The sequence below is a fragment of the Anolis sagrei genome, chromosome 1 (assembly GCF_037176765.1).
Source record: "Anolis sagrei isolate rAnoSag1 chromosome 1, rAnoSag1.mat, whole genome shotgun sequence".
NCBI classification, from domain to species: Eukaryota; Metazoa; Chordata; class Lepidosauria; order Squamata; family Dactyloidae; genus Anolis; species Anolis sagrei.
The window spans coordinates 345,052,179-345,070,479 of NC_090021.1; the positions used below are offsets into that span (position 1 = coordinate 345,052,179).

The window sequence follows — 18,301 nt, forward strand, 5'->3', positions numbered from 1 at the left end:
ACCAAGGGGGGTCCCAGATCCAGTGGTGCCACCAGCCCCCCCCCCCCCCGCCCCATGGCCCCCAATGCAGGTGGGGCAAAGGAGCCAAGGCCGATTGCAAGGGGCCCCTTCCCCCGTCACACCAACCGCGTGTATGGATGGAATAATTTTATTTTACACAACATAACAACACAGAGTTGTTGGTTTTGTACAGCATCTGCCTGGAAAACGAAGGCAACACCATTGTCACTGGGAAAGGGAAAGAAAAAGACACTCAACCGCTTCTGAAAAATACTCTTCTCTTCTTCCCCCTTTTTGCGCAGCACGGATGCATCCGCTGTTGCCGCTTGCTGCGAGCGGGGTGGGGGGGGGGGGCGGGGGGGCAATCCCTTTGGGCCAATGCGGCCCCCGCGTGTGTGTGTTCCCAACAACCTGCCAGCCAGGGACCAGAATGCCCATCCGAGGGGAGGGGAAGGCACTGGTGCTGTTTTCATGCTTTTTCCTTCTTTGAGGAAGGACTGCCTTTGTCGGAGGATCAAACCAAACGAAAACCGAAACGAGGAGGATGTGGGGGTGCTCAGTGGCGTGTGCACAACCTTGCACGGACACGGGGGGGGGGAGGGCGGTTGGCCCCCGGCAATCGGGGGGGAGTCCTCAGGCAATGTTTGGAAAGGGAAGGTGGCGGAGCTGGGGCGGCCTCCGCACTCCCCCCCCCTGCCCCCTCCCTCCGCTTGACTCAATTAGAAAAACCCATCATCATCATCATCACCATCATCACCACACACGGCAGCAGACCGGTCACACAGTGCTTTCCAATATCCACTCAGAACTGGAGAAAGTGGCTTTGCCGCTGTCCGCCTCGGAGCCGCCGGCCGCGGGCAGGAGCAGCATCCCGTTCATGGAGAGACTCCGCTTGGACCAGAATCCGCCCGGCTGCGCGGAGGGCGAGGCGCTCACGCGGCAGCAGTACTCCACCGCCTCCCCTCCGTTCAGGGAGTACCGGCGCTTGGCCCGGGAGGGGTCTGCCGGCAAGGTGAGGAACTTACTTGGCTTGGCTTGTGCTCTTCTGTACAGGGAGGGGCCCGCCCGGGCGCAGTCCGGACCCCGGGCCCCGGCCAGCTGCAGCGCCGTGGAGTTGTTCCGGTTGGTGTTCTGGGACTCCAGCCCGGCGGAGGAGGAGGCAGTGGCGGCAACGGCGGAGCTGGCACCCTCGCACGACGCCACCAGCAGCTCGCCGCCGGGCTTTGGCATGGACTTGCGCTTCAGCTTCTGGGAGCCGGAGGGGCCCGCAGTCCACGTGTGAGGCAACGTCGCAGAGGTAGCGGCGGCGGAGGCGGCACCGGCTCCCGAGGAGTCCTGGCCGGAAGAGTCCGAGGACGAGGGCGGCACCGCCGCCGCGCTGTCGCCGACAACTTTGCAGCACTGGAGCCCCTCCTCGTGGGCCATGGCGGCCTGCTTGGACCCGGAGGGCCCCTGGCCCTGGGCCCCGTTGGTCTGCGAGTACACGTTGCTGACCTTGGCGGCCTTGTGGTGCCCGCCTCCGCCGCCCCCGCCGGGGCCCCCGCCGTTGTTGTTGTTGCAGACCTTGTACCGGATCATGAGGATGATGATGAAGACCAGGACGGAGGCCACGATGATGCCCCCGATGATGATGATCATGGTGCCCCCCAGGAACTGCGACTGCATGAAGTGGCAGCGGACGTAGTCCTGCTCCGTGGAGAACTGGATGCAGCCCACCACCCGCGTGGCCGTCAGGGAGGTGATGCCGTCGTCGTAGATGGCCAGCACGCACAGGTCGTAGGTGGTCCCCGCAGCCAGGTTGTTCACCAGGAAGGTCTTGCTGGTGGGGGGGATCATCCTGCAAGGAAGGGAGAGAGGGGGGTCAGCACTGGACCTTGCGCTCTGGGGACAACGGGAGTCCCTCTGGGGCCACAACAAAGCACACCATCTGCACACACACATATACACACACACCCTTTCCCTTACAAATGAATCGCCCCACATGTGCACAAAAGAGGACTTTGACACCACCCAAAAATGTGTGTGGACCTACGGCAAGTCTGTGGGGTTGCTTTGCCCTTCAGTGTTATTGGCAGTGCATGCAACCCACACTTAATTCAGGCGAAGAAAGGAGGACCTAGAGCTGCAGACACTTTCTCAGAGATGCCTCCCAGCCAAACAGGAGGGCCCAATTGGCAGGCACAGAGTCATGGTTTTTTGGGGGGACATCCTGGTTTGAAGGAGCTGGGGGTGGTGACGGCCGACAGGGAGCTCTGGCATGGGCTGGCCCATGAGGTCACGAAGAGTCAGAAAGGACTGGACGAATGAACAACAACAACCCTGGCTGTGCCAGCCGCGTCACTCTTGGGCTGGACCTTCTCCACAGGCACACAACATGAGGAGGGCCTTTGTGTTGGAAGGGAAGAAGCATCAACTACTCTCAAAGTATCTCGCACCATTGGGGAGAGAGGGACCCCTGGGGTGGGGGCTGCTTCCTTCTTATTCTCTTCTACTCCTGAGGCCTAGACCACTCCAGGTCTTTGGCTTCCTTCCTGCATGCAGAGCACTCTCCTACACAAAATGTGAAGGAGACACACTATTTCCAATGAGGCTCCACTGCGGAGATCTTTCAAGGCTGAAGGATGCTGCTTGATCCCTTTCTAGGCAACACTCTTTGTGTCAATGGTGCTATAAACTGTGGGCCAACACAACCCAAGACCGTTTTCCTGGTCATAGAATCAAAGAGTTGGAAGAGACCTTGTAGGCCATCACCCAGTCCCACCCCATTCTGCCAAGAAGCAGGAATATTGCATTCAAATCACCCCTGACAGATGGCCATCCAGCCTCTGCTTAAAAGCTTCCAAAGAAGGAGCCTCCACCACGCTCCCTCCAGGGCAGAGAGTTCCACTGCTGAACGGCTCTCACAGTCAGGAAGTTCTTCCTAATGTTCAGATGGAATCTCTTCTGAACATTAGGTCCGATGCTCCCAACACACACACTGGCCACCTTGCCTTTGAATCCCTGGGCATTCCTCTGCAAATGGGGCCCTGCCATGCCCATGGATGGGGAAGCAGTCCTGGCTCCAAATAGCCAGAGGGGCCAGTCAAGGGCAGGCCCTGCAAGGCAGCAGCCGTGAATGTAGGCAGAGAAGGGAGCGTCATGAGGCCTCTCTCTGCATCGACCGAGGTGCCTTACCCACACTCGGTGAGAGTCTGCATTAGGCGCTCTTCAACCAAAGTCAGGTCCCTTTCTTTTCTCTCTCTCACCTTTGATTACCTGCAGCAATTGCAGTGAGGCTTCACCTCTCCTCAAGCCATCGCCTCCTGTGTTCCTTCCTCTCCGGTGTCCCACCCTCAGCTCATGCTTAAGAGCCGTAGCAAACTAGGATTTTGCGAGAGCAAACTAAGCCAGCACGAGCGATGCTCCGCCTCTCTCTCCGCCTATTTCCCTTTGCTAGGGCAGCGTTGCGAGCATAGGCTCATGACGCAGCAAACTACAGGACGCTTGCGCTCGGGCTTGCTCCGAAGCCCCGCCTTTTTCCCCCCCGAGGCTGCTCTCTCTCTCTCTCTCTCTCTTGCTAGCGTGCCTGTTTTCCATTGCAGAGGGCAGGGATGCGAGCGTACGCTCACAGTTGAATTCTGCCAACTGCGAGAGTACACTCGCATCGCTTCCCTAGCAAGGGAAAACAGGCACGCTAGCAAGAGAGAGAGCAGCCTCGGGGGGGGGGGGGGGGAGGCGGGGCTTCGGAGCAAGCTCAAGCACAAGCTTGCTCTCGCTTCCAGTAGTTTGCTACGGCTCTAACACAGGGCACATGTGCTCAGCCCTGCCCTAGGTGCCCAAGAGTCTGACCCCTTTTTCATCACAAACACACAAGCCATGCTCCTTCTCGATCCCACTTGCTCCCACACATCCTCTTCTTCTTCCAAATCGGGCGCAAACACATACACACCCAAGGGAAGTCCGTCTCCCCTTTGAGAAGGCAGGTTACGTGTTAATTAGTTTTGAGCCATTTGAGGGAGGGAGGAGCTGAAGCGTTTGGCTAATCTGTTTGTGAAGTTCTGCCTGCTCCTCTCCTCCCTCTGCACATACATTACATTCTGAGGACAAACATATGATAAATCACATCAAGTGTGACTCTTCATTAGCAGCTTCAAAGCAAATCCACTTAGCAAATCCAACACTTTGTCCACACAACGCTGCCCCCGCCGTTCCCTTGGTTGACGTTGGCTGGGATTTGTGATGGGGAGGGCGGGGCGGGAGGGGGGGGCGACGGACGTGACCTCTGGGCCCGCGGCCCCACCCATGCCGCCCCCGCCGACACACGCGCACACATGCACATATGCGCACACATCGTCCGACACATGGAGGGTGTTAATGTCTTCTTAGCTGGGTTGACTCTGCTAAACAGATTACCTTGGCGGATTAAAGGTCAGCGCGGATTATCCCAAAATAAGCACAAATCAAAATTCAGGAACGGCAGCGGCTCCAACGGAAACTGACCCTCGCTTCCAGGCGCCCTCGCCAACTCGCCCCGAACGGGCAGCTTCCTGGCATTGCATTTTGTCCCAACACACACACACACACCCCACCGCCCCCAACACATCCTGCAACGCATGGATTTCCCAGACCTGTTTCTGTGTTGACACCTTTACACCTGAAAGCGTTCACATTTCACAGAGCGAAACTGAGAACAAATGTGACAGCACGAAGCAGCAGTAAAAAAACCAAAATCAAACCCACCTCCCAAAACCTTGGAGGGATATGTCGAGAAAACAAATGATGGGGCCAGGAGAACATTTCTGAGGAAGGGGCTCCACAGTCACAGGGTTGTGCCATCCCCCAGGCACACACACACACACATGTTCCAGCTCCAAAATACAAAACTGGCTCATTGCCAGCCAGCCATCCCCTTTGCTTCAGCCTTTGGAGGCACCTCAAGAGCCCACCTCAAGGAACCAGCCATGGGGGTCAAGAACACCTTTGGGAATCTGGGCTCAAGTCATCAAGGGTGGGCCCAACACTGCCACAATGTGGGCCCCACCAAGGAACCCAAGATCCGGACCATGTGCTGCCATCGCTGCCTGGTCTCTATGGCACTTTCAGCCACCAATGGCCAGCAACTGCCACTGTCTCCTCCGCTTCTTCCCAGGATGTCTCTGGTTGGACTCTGCTCTGCAGCCGAAGCATTTCCCGTGGCTTCCTGCCAAGGATATTCTTACGCACTGCATCTTCCTCACCACTTCGACAGCCAAATCCACACCATTCCCTCCCCAAAATGAGGACTGGACATGTCACACTGCGTGGTGTCCTCTGTTCGTCACACCCTCCACGCCCTTCGCCCAAGCGCATCTTCTAGCCAGAGCTTCTCAGCCAGGACAACATCCCACAGCCCCAAACTCCTCCTTCAGAGGGACGACCAAACCCCATGGAGAGAATGGGGTCTCCCTTAAACGCACCTACTCACCCCGGGCACTCTACCAATCTGGCACTAAGAGGGCTCCCACTGGGATCTTGCTCACTGTCCTCCTTGCCCTGCCAATCAGAGTCAGCCCTGGGCCACCACCTGCTCCAAAGCCCAGAGATGGTGGCCAGCATCACTGAAGAGAGGTCCCATGCATGCCCTGGCCCACCCCAACAGCCTCTCCACCAACACGCTCCTCACTACCATTGTACACAGAGATATCCATGAAGATCTAAGCCTTGTTTGATGCCACTTCTTCCACCCAACTGCCCCCGCTCCCACCTCGGTGTACCAAACCCAAGAGACCTCCACTCTTCATACCTGAAGACATCCAACATTTGAAGGGAGGCAAAATGGGGGCGGAGTGGGCCATTCCTTGAGAGGACCATTGGAGAGAATGGAGGTCTCCCTTAAATGCACCTACTCACCCCGGGCACTCTGCCAATCTGGCACCAAGAGGGCTCCCACTGGGATCTTGCTCACTGTCCTCCTTGCCCTGCCAATCAGAGTCAGCCCTGGGCCACCACCTGCTCCAAAGCCCAGAGATGGTGGCCAGCATCACTGAAGAGAGGTCCCATGCATGCCCTGGCCCACCCCAACGGCCTCTCCACCGACACGCTCCTCACTACCATTGTACACAGAGATATCCATGAAGATCTAAGCCTTGTTTGATGCCACTTCTTCCACCCAACTGCCCCCGCTCCCACCTTGGGGTCCCAAACCCAAGAGACCTCCACTCTTCATACCTGAAGACATCCAACATTTGAAAGGAGGCAAAATGGGGGTGGAATGGGCCATTCCTTGAGAGGACCATTGGAGAGAATGGAGGTCTCCCTTAAATGCACCTACTCACCCCGGGCACTCTGCCAATCTGGCACTAAGAGGGCTCCCACTGGGCCCCGGAGCAGAAGAGGGCATCTTGCTCACTGTCCTCCTTGCCCTGCCAATCAGTCAGCCCTGGACCAACACCTGCTCATAAGCCCAGAGATGGTGGCCAACATCACAGAAGGGCAGTCCCATGCCTACCCTGGCCCACCCCAACAGCCTCTCCACCGACACGCTCCTCACTACCATTGTACACAGAGATATCCATGAAGATCTAAGCCTTGTTTGATGCCACTTCTTCCACCCAACTGCCCCCGCTCCCACCTTGGGGTCCCAAACCCAAGAGACCTCCACTCTTCATACCTGAAGACATCCAACATTTGAAGGGAGGCAAAATGGGGGCGGAGTGGGCCATTCCTTGAGAGGACCATTGGAGAGAATGGAGGTCTTCCTTAAATGCACCTACTCACCCCGGGCACTCTGCCAATCTGGCACTAAGAGGGCTCCCACTGGGATCTTGCTCACTGTCCTCCTTGCCCTGCCAATCAGAGTCAGCCCTGGGCCACCACCTGCTCCAAAGCCCAGAGATGGTGGCCAGCATCACTGAAGAGAGGTCCCATGCATGCCCTGGCCCACCCCAACGGCCTCTCCACCGACACGCTCCTCACTACCATTGTACACAGAGATATCCATGAAGATCTAAGCCTTGTTTGATGCCACTTCTTCCACCCAACTGCCCCCGCTCCCACCTCGGTGTACCAAACCCAAGAGACCTCCACTCTTCATACCTGAAGACATCCAACATTTGAAGGGAGGCAAAATGGGGGTGGGATGGGCCATTCCTTGAGAGGACCATTGGAGAGAATGGAGGTCTCCCTTAAATGCACCTACTCACCCCGGGCACTCTGCCAATCTGGCACTAAGAGGGCTCCCACTGGGCCCCGGAGCAGAAGAGGGCATCTTGCTCACTGTCCTCCTTGCCCTGCCAATCAGTCAGCCCTGGACCAACACCTGCTCATAAGCCCAGAGATGGTGGCCAACATCACAGAAGGGCAGTCCCATGCCTACCCTGGCCCACCCCAACAGCCTCTCCACCGACACGCTCCTCACTACCATTGTACACAGAGATATCCATGAAGATCTAAGCCTTGTTTGATGCCACTTCTTCCACCCAACTGCCCCCGCTCCCACCTTGGGGTCCCAAACCCAAGAGACCTCCACTCTTCATACCTGAAGACATCCAACATTTGAAGGGAGGCAAAATGGGGGCGGAGTGGGCCATTCCTTGAGAGGACCATTGGAGAGAATGGAGGTCTTCCTTAAATGCACCTACTCACCCCGGGCACTCTGCCAATCTGGCACTAAGAGGGCTCCCACTGGGATCTTGCTCACTGTCCTCCTTGCCCTGCCAATCAGAGTCAGCCCTGGGCCACCACCTGCTCCAAAGCCCAGAGATGGTGGCCAGCATCACTGAAGAGAGGTCCCATGCATGCCCTGGCCCACCCCAACGGCCTCTCCACCGACACGCTCCTCACTACCATTGTACACAGAGATATCCATGAAGATCTAAGCCTTGTTTGATGCCACTTCTTCCACCCAACTGCCCCCGCTCCCACCTCGGTGTACCAAACCCAAGAGACCTCCACTCTTCATACCTGAAGACATCCAACATTTGAAGGGAGGCAAAATGGGGGTGGGATGGGCCATTCCTTGAGAGGACCATTGGAGAGAATGGAGGTCTCCCTTAAATGCACCTACTCACCCCGGGCACTCTGCCAATCTGGCACTAAGAGGGCTCCCACTGGGCCCCGGAGCAGAAGAGGGCATCTTGCTCACTGTCCTCCTTGCCCTGCCAATCAGTCAGCCCTGGACCAACACCTGCTCATAAGCCCAGAGATGGTGGCCAACATCACAGAAGGGCAGTCCCATGCCTACCCTGGCCCACCCCAACAGCCTCTCCACCGACACGCTCCTCACTACCATTGTACACAGAGATATCCATGAAGATCTAAGCCTTGTTTGATGCCACTTCTTCCACCCAACTGCCCCCGCTCCCACCTCGGTGTACCAAACCCAAGAGACCTCCACTCTTCATACCTGAAGACATCCAACATTTGAAGGGAGGCAAAATGGGGGTGGGATGGGCCATTCCTTGAGAGGACCATTGGAGAGAATGGAGGTCTCCCTTAAATGCACCTACTCACCCCGGGCACTCTGCCAATCTGGCACTAAGAGGGCTCCCACTGGGCCCCGGAGCAGAAGAGGGCATCTTGCTCACTGTCCTCCTTGCCCTGCCAATCAGTCAGCCCTGGACCAACACCTGCTCATAAGCCCAGAGATGGTGGCCAACATCACAGAAGGGCAGTCCCATGCCTACCCTGGCCCACCCCAACAGCCTCTCCACCGACACGCTCCTCACTACCATTGTACACAGAGATATCCATGAAGATCTAAGCCTTGTTTGATGCCACTTCTTCCACCCAACTGCCCCCGCTCCCACCTTGGGGTCCCAAACCCAAGAGACCTCCACTCTTCATACCTGAAGACATCCAACATTTGAAGGGAGGCAAAATGGGGGCGGAGTGGGCCATTCCTTGAGAGGACCATTGGAGAGAATGGAGGTCTTCCTTAAATGCACCTACTCACCCCGGGCACTCTGCCAATCTGGCACTAAGAGGGCTCCCACTGGGATCTTGCTCACTGTCCTCCTTGCCCTGCCAATCAGAGTCAGCCCTGGGCCACCACCTGCTCCAAAGCCCAGAGATGGTGGCCAGCATCACTGAAGAGAGGTCCCATGCATGCCCTGGCCCACCCCAACGGCCTCTCCACCGACACGCTCCTCACTACCATTGTACACAGAGATATCCATGAAGATCTAAGCCTTGTTTGATGCCACTTCTTCCACCCAACTGCCCCCGCTCCCACCTCGGTGTACCAAACCCAAGAGACCTCCACTCTTCATACCTGAAGACATCCAACATTTGAAGGGAGGCAAAATGGGGGTGGGATGGGCCATTCCTTGAGAGGACCATTGGAGAGAATGGAGGTCTCCCTTAAATGCACCTACTCACCCCGGGCACTCTGCCAATCTGGCACTAAGAGGGCTCCCACTGGGCCCCGGAGCAGAAGAGGGCATCTTGCTCACTGTCCTCCTTGCCCTGCCAATCAGTCAGCCCTGGACCAACACCTGCTCATAAGCCCAGAGATGGTGGCCAACATCACAGAAGGGCAGTCCCATGCCTACCCTGGCCCACCCCAACAGCCTCTCCACCGACACGCTCCTCACTACCATTGTACACAGAGATATCCATGAAGATCTAAGCCTTGTTTGATGCCACTTCTTCCACCCAACTGCCCCCGCTCCCACCTCGGTGTACCAAACCCAAGAGACCTCCACTCTTCATACCTGAAGACATCCAACATTTGAAGGGAGGCAAAATGGGGGTGGGATGGGCCATTCCTTGAGAGGACCATTGGAGAGAATGGAGGTCTCCCTTAAATGCACCTACTCACCCCGGGCACTCTGCCAATCTGGCACTAAGAGGGCTCCCACTGGGCCCCGGAGCAGAAGAGGGCATCTTGCTCACTGTCCTCCTTGCCCTGCCAATCAGTCAGCCCTGGACCAACACCTGCTCATAAGCCCAGAGATGGTGGCCAACATCACAGAAGGGCAGTCCCATGCCTACCCTGGCCCACCCCAACAGCCTCTCCACCGACACGCTCCTCACTACCATTGTACACAGAGATATCCATGAAGATCTAAGCCTTGTTTGATGCCACTTCTTCCACCCAACTGCCCCCGCTCCCACCTTGGGGTCCCAAACCCAAGAGACCTCCACTCTTCATACCTGAAGACATCCAACATTTGAAGGGAGGCAAAATGGGGGCGGAGTGGGCCATTCCTTGAGAGGACCATTGGAGAGAATGGAGGTCTTCCTTAAATGCACCTACTCACCCCGGGCACTCTGCCAATCTGGCACTAAGAGGGCTCCCACTGGGATCTTGCTCACTGTCCTCCTTGCCCTGCCAATCAGAGTCAGCCCTGGGCCACCACCTGCTCCAAAGCCCAGAGATGGTGGCCAGCATCACTGAAGAGAGGTCCCATGCATGCCCTGGCCCACCCCAACGGCCTCTCCACCGACACGCTCCTCACTACCATTGTACACAGAGATATCCATGAAGATCTAAGCCTTGTTTGATGCCACTTCTTCCACCCAACTGCCCCCGCTCCCACCTCGGTGTACCAAACCCAAGAGACCTCCACTCTTCATACCTGAAGACATCCAACATTTGAAGGGAGGCAAAATGGGGGTGGGATGGGCCATTCCTTGAGAGGACCATTGGAGAGAATGGAGGTCTCCCTTAAATGCACCTACTCACCCCGGGCACTCTGCCAATCTGGCACTAAGAGGGCTCCCACTGGGCCCCGGAGCAGAAGAGGGCATCTTGCTCACTGTCCTCCTTGCCCTGCCAATCAGTCAGCCCTGGACCAACACCTGCTCATAAGCCCAGAGATGGTGGCCAACATCACAGAAGGGCAGTCCCATGCCTACCCTGGCCCACCCCAACAGCCTCTCCACCGACACGCTCCTCACTACCATTGTACACAGAGATATCCATGAAGATCTAAGCCTTGTTTGATGCCACTTCTTCCACCCAACTGCCCCCGCTCCCACCTTGGGGTCCCAAACCCAAGAGACCTCCACTCTTCATACCTGAAGACATCCAACATTTGAAGGGAGGCAAAATGGGGGCGGAGTGGGCCATTCCTTGAGAGGACCATTGGAGAGAATGGAGGTCTTCCTTAAATGCACCTACTCACCCCGGGCACTCTGCCAATCTGGCACTAAGAGGGCTCCCACTGGGATCTTGCTCACTGTCCTCCTTGCCCTGCCAATCAGAGTCAGCCCTGGGCCACCACCTGCTCCAAAGCCCAGAGATGGTGGCCAGCATCACTGAAGAGAGGTCCCATGCATGCCCTGGCCCACCCCAACGGCCTCTCCACCGACACGCTCCTCACTACCATTGTACACAGAGATATCCATGAAGATCTAAGCCTTGTTTGATGCCACTTCTTCCACCCAACTGCCCCCGCTCCCACCTTGGGGTCCCAAACCCAAGAGACCTCCACTCTTCATACCTGAAGACATCCAACATTTGAAAGGAGGCAAAATGGGGGTGGAATGGGCCATTCCTTGAGAGGACCATTGGAGAGAATGGAGGTCTTCCTTAAATGCACCTACTCACCCCGGGCACTCTGCCAATCTGGCACTAAGAGGGCTCCCACTGGGCCCCGGAGCAGAAGAGGGCATCTTGCTCACTGTCCTCCTTGCCCTGCCAATCAGTCAGCCCTGGACCAACACCTGCTCATAAGCCCAGAGATGGTGGCCAACATCACAGAAGGGCAGTCCCATGCCTACCCTGGCCCACCCCAACAGCCTCTCCACCGACACGCTCCTCACTACCATTGTACACAGAGATATCCATGAAGATCTAAGCCTTGTTTGATGCCACTTCTTCCACCCAACTGCCCCCGCTCCCACCTTGGGGTCCCAAACCCAAGAGACCTCCACTCTTCATACCTGAAGACATCCAACATTTGAAGGGAGGCAAAATGGGGGCGGAGTGGGCCATTCCTTGAGAGGACCATTGGAGAGAATGGAGGTCTTCCTTAAATGCACCTACTCACCCCGGGCACTCTGCCAATCTGGCACTAAGAGGGCTCCCACTGGGATCTTGCTCACTGTCCTCCTTGCCCTGCCAATCAGAGTCAGCCCTGGGCCACCACCTGCTCCAAAGCCCAGAGATGGTGGCCAGCATCACTGAAGAGAGGTCCCATGCATGCCCTGGCCCACCCCAACGGCCTCTCCACCGACACGCTCCTCACTACCATTGTACACAGAGATATCCATGAAGATCTAAGCCTTGTTTGATGCCACTTCTTCCACCCAACTGCCCCCGCTCCCACCTTGGGGCCCAAACCCAAGAGACCTCCACTCTTCATACCTGAAGACATCCAACATTTGAAGGGAGGCAAAATGGGGGTGGGATGGGCCATTCCTTGAGAGGACCATTGGAGAGAATGGAGGTGTCCCTTAAATGCACCTACTCACCCCGGGCACTCTGCCAATCTGGCACTAAGAGGGCTCCCACTGGGATCTTGCTCACTGTCCTCCTTGCCCTGCCAATCAGAGTCGGCCCTGGGCCACCACCTGCTCCGAAGCCCAAAGATGGTGGCCAACATCACATAAGGGCAGTCCTGGCCCAACCCACCACTGACACACTTCTCACTACCGTTGTACACAGAGATATCCATGAAGATCTAAGCCTTGTTTGATGCCACTTCTTCCACCCAACTGCCCCCGCTCCCACCTTGGGGTCCCAAACCCAAGAGACCTCCACTCTTCATACCTGAAGACATCCAACATTTGAAGGGAGGCAAAATGGGGGTGGGATGGGCCATTCCTTGAGAGGACCATTGGAGAGAATGGAGGTCTCCCTTAAATGCACCTACTCACCCCGGGCACTCTGCCAATCTGGCACTAAGAGGGCTCCCACTGGGCCCCGGAGCAGAAGAGGGCATCTTGCTCACTGTCCTCCTTGCCCTGCCAATCAGTCAGCCCTGGACCAACACCTGCTCATAAGCCCAGAGATGGTGGCCAACATCACAGAAGGGCAGTCCCATGCCTACCCTGGCCCACCCCAACAGCCTCTCCACCGACACGCTCCTCACTACCATTGTACACAGAGATATCCATGAAGATCTAAGCCTTGTTTGATGCCACTTCTTCCACCCAACTGCCCCCGCTCCCACCTTGGGGTCCCAAACCCAAGAGACCTCCACTCTTCATACCTGAAGACATCCAACATTTGAAGGGAGGCAAAATGGGGGCGGAGTGGGCCATTCCTTGAGAGGACCATTGGAGAGAATGGAGGTCTTCCTTAAATGCACCTACTCACCCCGGGCACTCTGCCAATCTGGCACTAAGAGGGCTCCCACTGGGATCTTGCTCACTGTCCTCCTTGCCCTGCCAATCAGAGTCAGCCCTGGGCCACCACCTGCTCCAAAGCCCAGAGATGGTGGCCAGCATCACTGAAGAGAGGTCCCATGCATGCCCTGGCCCACCCCAACGGCCTCTCCACCGACACGCTCCTCACTACCATTGTACACAGAGATATCCATGAAGATCTAAGCCTTGTTTGATGCCACTTCTTCCACCCAACTGCCCCCGCTCCCACCTTGGGGTCCCAAACCCAAGAGACCTCCACTCTTCATACCTGAAGACATCCAACATTTGAAAGGAGGCAAAATGGGGGTGGAATGGGCCATTCCTTGAGAGGACCATTGGAGAGAATGGAGGTCTTCCTTAAATGCACCTACTCACCCCGGGCACTCTGCCAATCTGGCACTAAGAGGGCTCCCACTGGGCCCCGGAGCAGAAGAGGGCATCTTGCTCACTGTCCTCCTTGCCCTGCCAATCAGTCAGCCCTGGACCAACACCTGCTCATAAGCCCAGAGATGGTGGCCAACATCACAGAAGGGCAGTCCCATGCCTACCCTGGCCCACCCCAACAGCCTCTCCACCGACACGCTCCTCACTACCATTGTACACAGAGATATCCATGAAGATCTAAGCCTTGTTTGATGCCACTTCTTCCACCCAACTGCCCCCGCTCCCACCTTGGGGTCCCAAACCCAAGAGACCTCCACTCTTCATACCTGAAGACATCCAACATTTGAAGGGAGGCAAAATGGGGGCGGAGTGGGCCATTCCTTGAGAGGACCATTGGAGAGAATGGAGGTCTTCCTTAAATGCACCTACTCACCCCGGGCACTCTGCCAATCTGGCACTAAGAGGGCTCCCACTGGGATCTTGCTCACTGTCCTCCTTGCCCTGCCAATCAGAGTCAGCCCTGGGCCACCACCTGCTCCAAAGCCCAGAGATGGTGGCCAGCATCACTGAAGAGAGGTCCCATGCATGCCCTGGCCCACCCCAACGGCCTCTCCACCGACACGCTCCTCACTACCATTGTACACAGAGATATCCATGAAGATCTAAGCCTTGTTTGATGCCACTTCTTCCACCCAACTGCCCCCGCTCCCACCTTGGGGTCCCAAACCCAAGAGACCTCCACTCTTCATACCTGAAGACATCCAACATTTGAAAGGAGGCAAAATGGGGGTGGAATGGGCCATTCCTTGAGAGGACCATTGGAGAGAATGGAGGTCTTCCTTAAATGCACCTACTCACCCCGGGCACTCTGCCAATCTGGCACTAAGAGGGCTCCCACTGGGCCCCGGAGCAGAAGAGGGCATCTTGCTCACTGTCCTCCTTGCCCTGCCAATCAGTCAGCCCTGGACCAACACCTGCTCATAAGCCCAGAGATGGTGGCCAACATCACAGAAGGGCAGTCCCATGCCTACCCTGGCCCACCCCAACAGCCTCTCCACCGACACGCTCCTCACTACCATTGTACACAGAGATATCCATGAAGATCTAAGCCTTGTTTGATGCCACTTCTTCCACCCAACTGCCCCCGCTCCCACCTTGGGGTCCCAAACCCAAGAGACCTCCACTCTTCATACCTGAAGACATCCAACATTTGAAGGGAGGCAAAATGGGGGCGGAGTGGGCCATTCCTTGAGAGGACCATTGGAGAGAATGGAGGTCTTCCTTAAATGCACCTACTCACCCCGGGCACTCTGCCAATCTGGCACTAAGAGGGCTCCCACTGGGATCTTGCTCACTGTCCTCCTTGCCCTGCCAATCAGAGTCAGCCCTGGGCCACCACCTGCTCCAAAGCCCAGAGATGGTGGCCAGCATCACTGAAGAGAGGTCCCATGCATGCCCTGGCCCACCCCAACGGCCTCTCCACCGACACGCTCCTCACTACCATTGTACACAGAGATATCCATGAAGATCTAAGCCTTGTTTGATGCCACTTCTTCCACCCAACTGCCCCCGCTCCCACCTTGGGGCCCAAACCCAAGAGACCTCCACTCTTCATACCTGAAGACATCCAACATTTGAAGGGAGGCAAAATGGGGGTGGGATGGGCCATTCCTTGAGAGGACCATTGGAGAGAATGGAGGTGTCCCTTAAATGCACCTACTCACCCCGGGCACTCTGCCAATCTGGCACTAAGAGGGCTCCCACTGGGATCTTGCTCACTGTCCTCCTTGCCCTGCCAATCAGAGTCGGCCCTGGGCCACCACCTGCTCCGAAGCCCAAAGATGGTGGCCAACATCACATAAGGGCAGTCCTGGCCCAACCCACCACTGACACACTTCTCACTACCGTTGTACACAGAGATATCCATGAAGATCTAAGCCTTGTTTGATGCCACTTCTTCCACCCAACTGCCCCCGCTCCCACCTTGGGGTCCCAAACCCAAGAGACCTCCACTCTTCATACCTGAAGACATCCAACATTTGAAGGGAGGCAAAATGGGGGTGGAGTGGGCCATTCCTTGAGAGGACCATTGCCCCCACATGGGTCAAAGGGAGCAACGGGCCCAAGGATAAGCCTTGGCAGGTTCCACTGCTTATGAGTGGACATGTTTTGGGATCCCCACCTGTAAACAAGCGAGTCATCATAGGTCCCGTTGTACTGAATCTGGAACATACGTATCCCTGGGATATTCCTCTGGAAGTTGAACCTCAGCAAGACCGTGGAGGCCGTGGCCTCAGCCACCACCACCTTCTTGTCCTGGCTCACTTTGGCCTCCCCATTGCTGCCACCGCTGCCGCCGCTGCTGCTGGCGTTGGAGCCGGACTTGGTGGAGGTGGAGATGTCCGAGGAGCCCGGGTCCGGCTCGTGGATGTGGCTGGTGCTGTTCACGATGTGGGGCAGCTTGATGATGTGGAGGTCCACCGACTGGGTGGCCTCCCCGGCCGGGTTGGAGGCAATGCAGGTGAAGTTGCCCGTGTCCTTCACGGTGGTGATGTGGATGTCCAGCGTCCCGTTGTCGTAGACCAGCGAGCGGGTGGCGTTGGAGATGAGCTTGTTCTCGGGGGAGATCCAGTGGATGGTGGGCTCAGGGTCCCCGCGGGCCTTGCACCGCAGTGTCGCCCGCTGGCCCTCCAGCACCCGCAACTCGTGAGTGTGCCGCGTGATGAGTGGCGGCTCACACAGGAACTCCTCCTCGGGCACCGACCAGAAGTAGCGGCCGGAGAGCAGGGCCGGCGAGGCGCACGTCTCCAGGTCATCCTCGCGAGAGAGACGCCGCAGCCAGAGCAACTCACAGTTGCAGTGCAGCGGGTTGCCCCCAAAGCTGAGGGCAAAGGTAGAGGGGCTGATGACCCCCGAGGTGGCCAGGACCTGGGCCCGCTGGAAGAGCGGGTCCGGCGGCAGCTTCTGCAGCTTGTTGGAGGTGACGTCCAGGCGGGTCATCTTGTGCAGGTGGGAGAAGGTGCCCTTGGGGATGCTGTCGATCATGTTGTGGTCCAGGCTGAGGGTGTGGAGGCTGACCATCTTCTCCACAGCGTCCCAAGGGATGGTCTCCAGGTTGTTGTAGGAGAGGTCCAGCTCCTCCAGGGCCAGGACGTCGTCGAAGGCAGTGGAGGAGATCAGGGTCAGCTGGTTGTTGTTCAGGATCAGGTGGTGCAGGTTGGTGAGCCCGCTCAGCATGTCGTGGGTGATCCTGCTCAGCCGGTTGCTGTTCAGGTGCAGCGCCCGCAGGTTGCGCAGGTCGGCGAAGGCATGAGGCGTGACGAAGCTGATGGTGTTCCGGGACAGGGTCAGGTCCACCAGGCTGGTCATGTTGGCAAAGTCCTTCCGCTTGATGCTGGTGACAAAGTTGTCCGCCAGGCGCAGCTCCACCGTCCGCCGGTCAATGTTGGGCGGGACAAAGAGCAGGCCTTTCTTGGCACAGAGCGTGGCCAGGTTCGGGGACAGGATCTGGCAGACGCACCGCTTCGGACAGATCTGCGCCTTGACCACTACGCCGATGAGCAGCAGGCACAGGAGCAGTTTTTCCATTGTAGAGCAGGGTCCAGGTCCTGCAAAGGAAGGAAGCAGAGGGAAGCACGTGGGTTATGCGGGACGTTGCAAGCGCGGGAAAGGCAAAGTTCATGGGTTGTGCAGAGCCCAGGCTCCCCACTGCTCCCCTCCAACTCAAGCGTGCTTTCCTCTAGGGCTGATTCACTCCCCCCCCCCACCCAACCCCACCCCATTATATATATATACACACACACACCCCAGTACACCAGCCCCAAGGCCCCATCCCTGCCTCGTATAAATAGGCCCCTCTGTGGGCACCAGGCTCCGAATCAGCGGCCTCCTTCTTCGCTCCCAGTGAGTCACGCCGTACAAACTCCCCTTATCTTGGGTTATTTTTGAAGAGCAAAACTGTGCTCAGAATGCGCACCTCAACAAGAAAATGCCAGAACTGCACATCATGGCCTCAATTTGCTTTGATATAAAAAGCTCAGGCTGCTGTGGCTGCGAATGCCACCCCTGAGTGGGGGGAGGAAAAGCCTCTTCTTGCCCCTCAGGAACACAGTCCCCACCGTCTCACGGGTGGGGGCCAGGCCTGGCATCAAGAGGAAGGGCCCCAGCCCCACACATCGCACCCCCGGATCACCCCACAACCCTCCTCGCCAGGGGACACTTCCGACACTCCACCTCCAGCTCACCCTTCCCATCTTTCCACCAGGAAATGCTTCAGTCCTTGGCTCCTCTTGGTTGGCCTTCGCTGCCCTTCCTTTTAAGCTCTATTGATTAGTGATATGGATTGATTGGCTTGGCTGATTGATAAGTGCAGACTAAAATGATCAAGGGTCTGGAGAACAAGCCCTACGAGGAGCGGCTTAGGGAACTGGGCATGTTTAGCCTGAAGAAGAGAAGGCTGAGAGGAGATATGATGATAGCCATGGATAAATATGTGAGAGGAAGCCACAGGGAGGAGGAGGAGGGAGCAAGCTTCGTTTCTGCTTCCCTGGAGACTAGGACGCAATGGAGCAATGGCTTCAAACTACAAGAGAGGAGATTCCACTTGAACATCAGGAAGAACTTCCTGACTGTGAGAGCCGTT

The 18,301-nt window shown here is 57.1% G+C and overlaps 1 protein-coding gene across 2 annotated transcripts in view; it reads right to left on the minus strand.

The window, feature by feature from the left end:
• Window positions 1-348: 348 nt before the first annotated feature.
• Window positions 349-18,301, minus strand: part of LRFN5 (leucine rich repeat and fibronectin type III domain containing 5) — a 73,638-nt gene continuing 55,685 nt past the window's right edge. For both annotated transcript variants that reach the window (XM_067463171.1, XM_067463172.1), the window contains exons 2-3: window positions 15,842-17,267; window positions 349-1,837 (exon numbers count right to left, since the gene is read on the minus strand). In XM_067463171.1, coding sequence (XP_067319272.1) covers window positions 778-1,837; window positions 15,842-17,247 — 2,466 coding nt within the window. In that variant the 5' untranslated portion in view covers window positions 17,248-17,267 and the 3' untranslated portion in view covers window positions 349-777. The remainder of the gene's footprint in view (window positions 1,838-15,841; window positions 17,268-18,301) is intronic.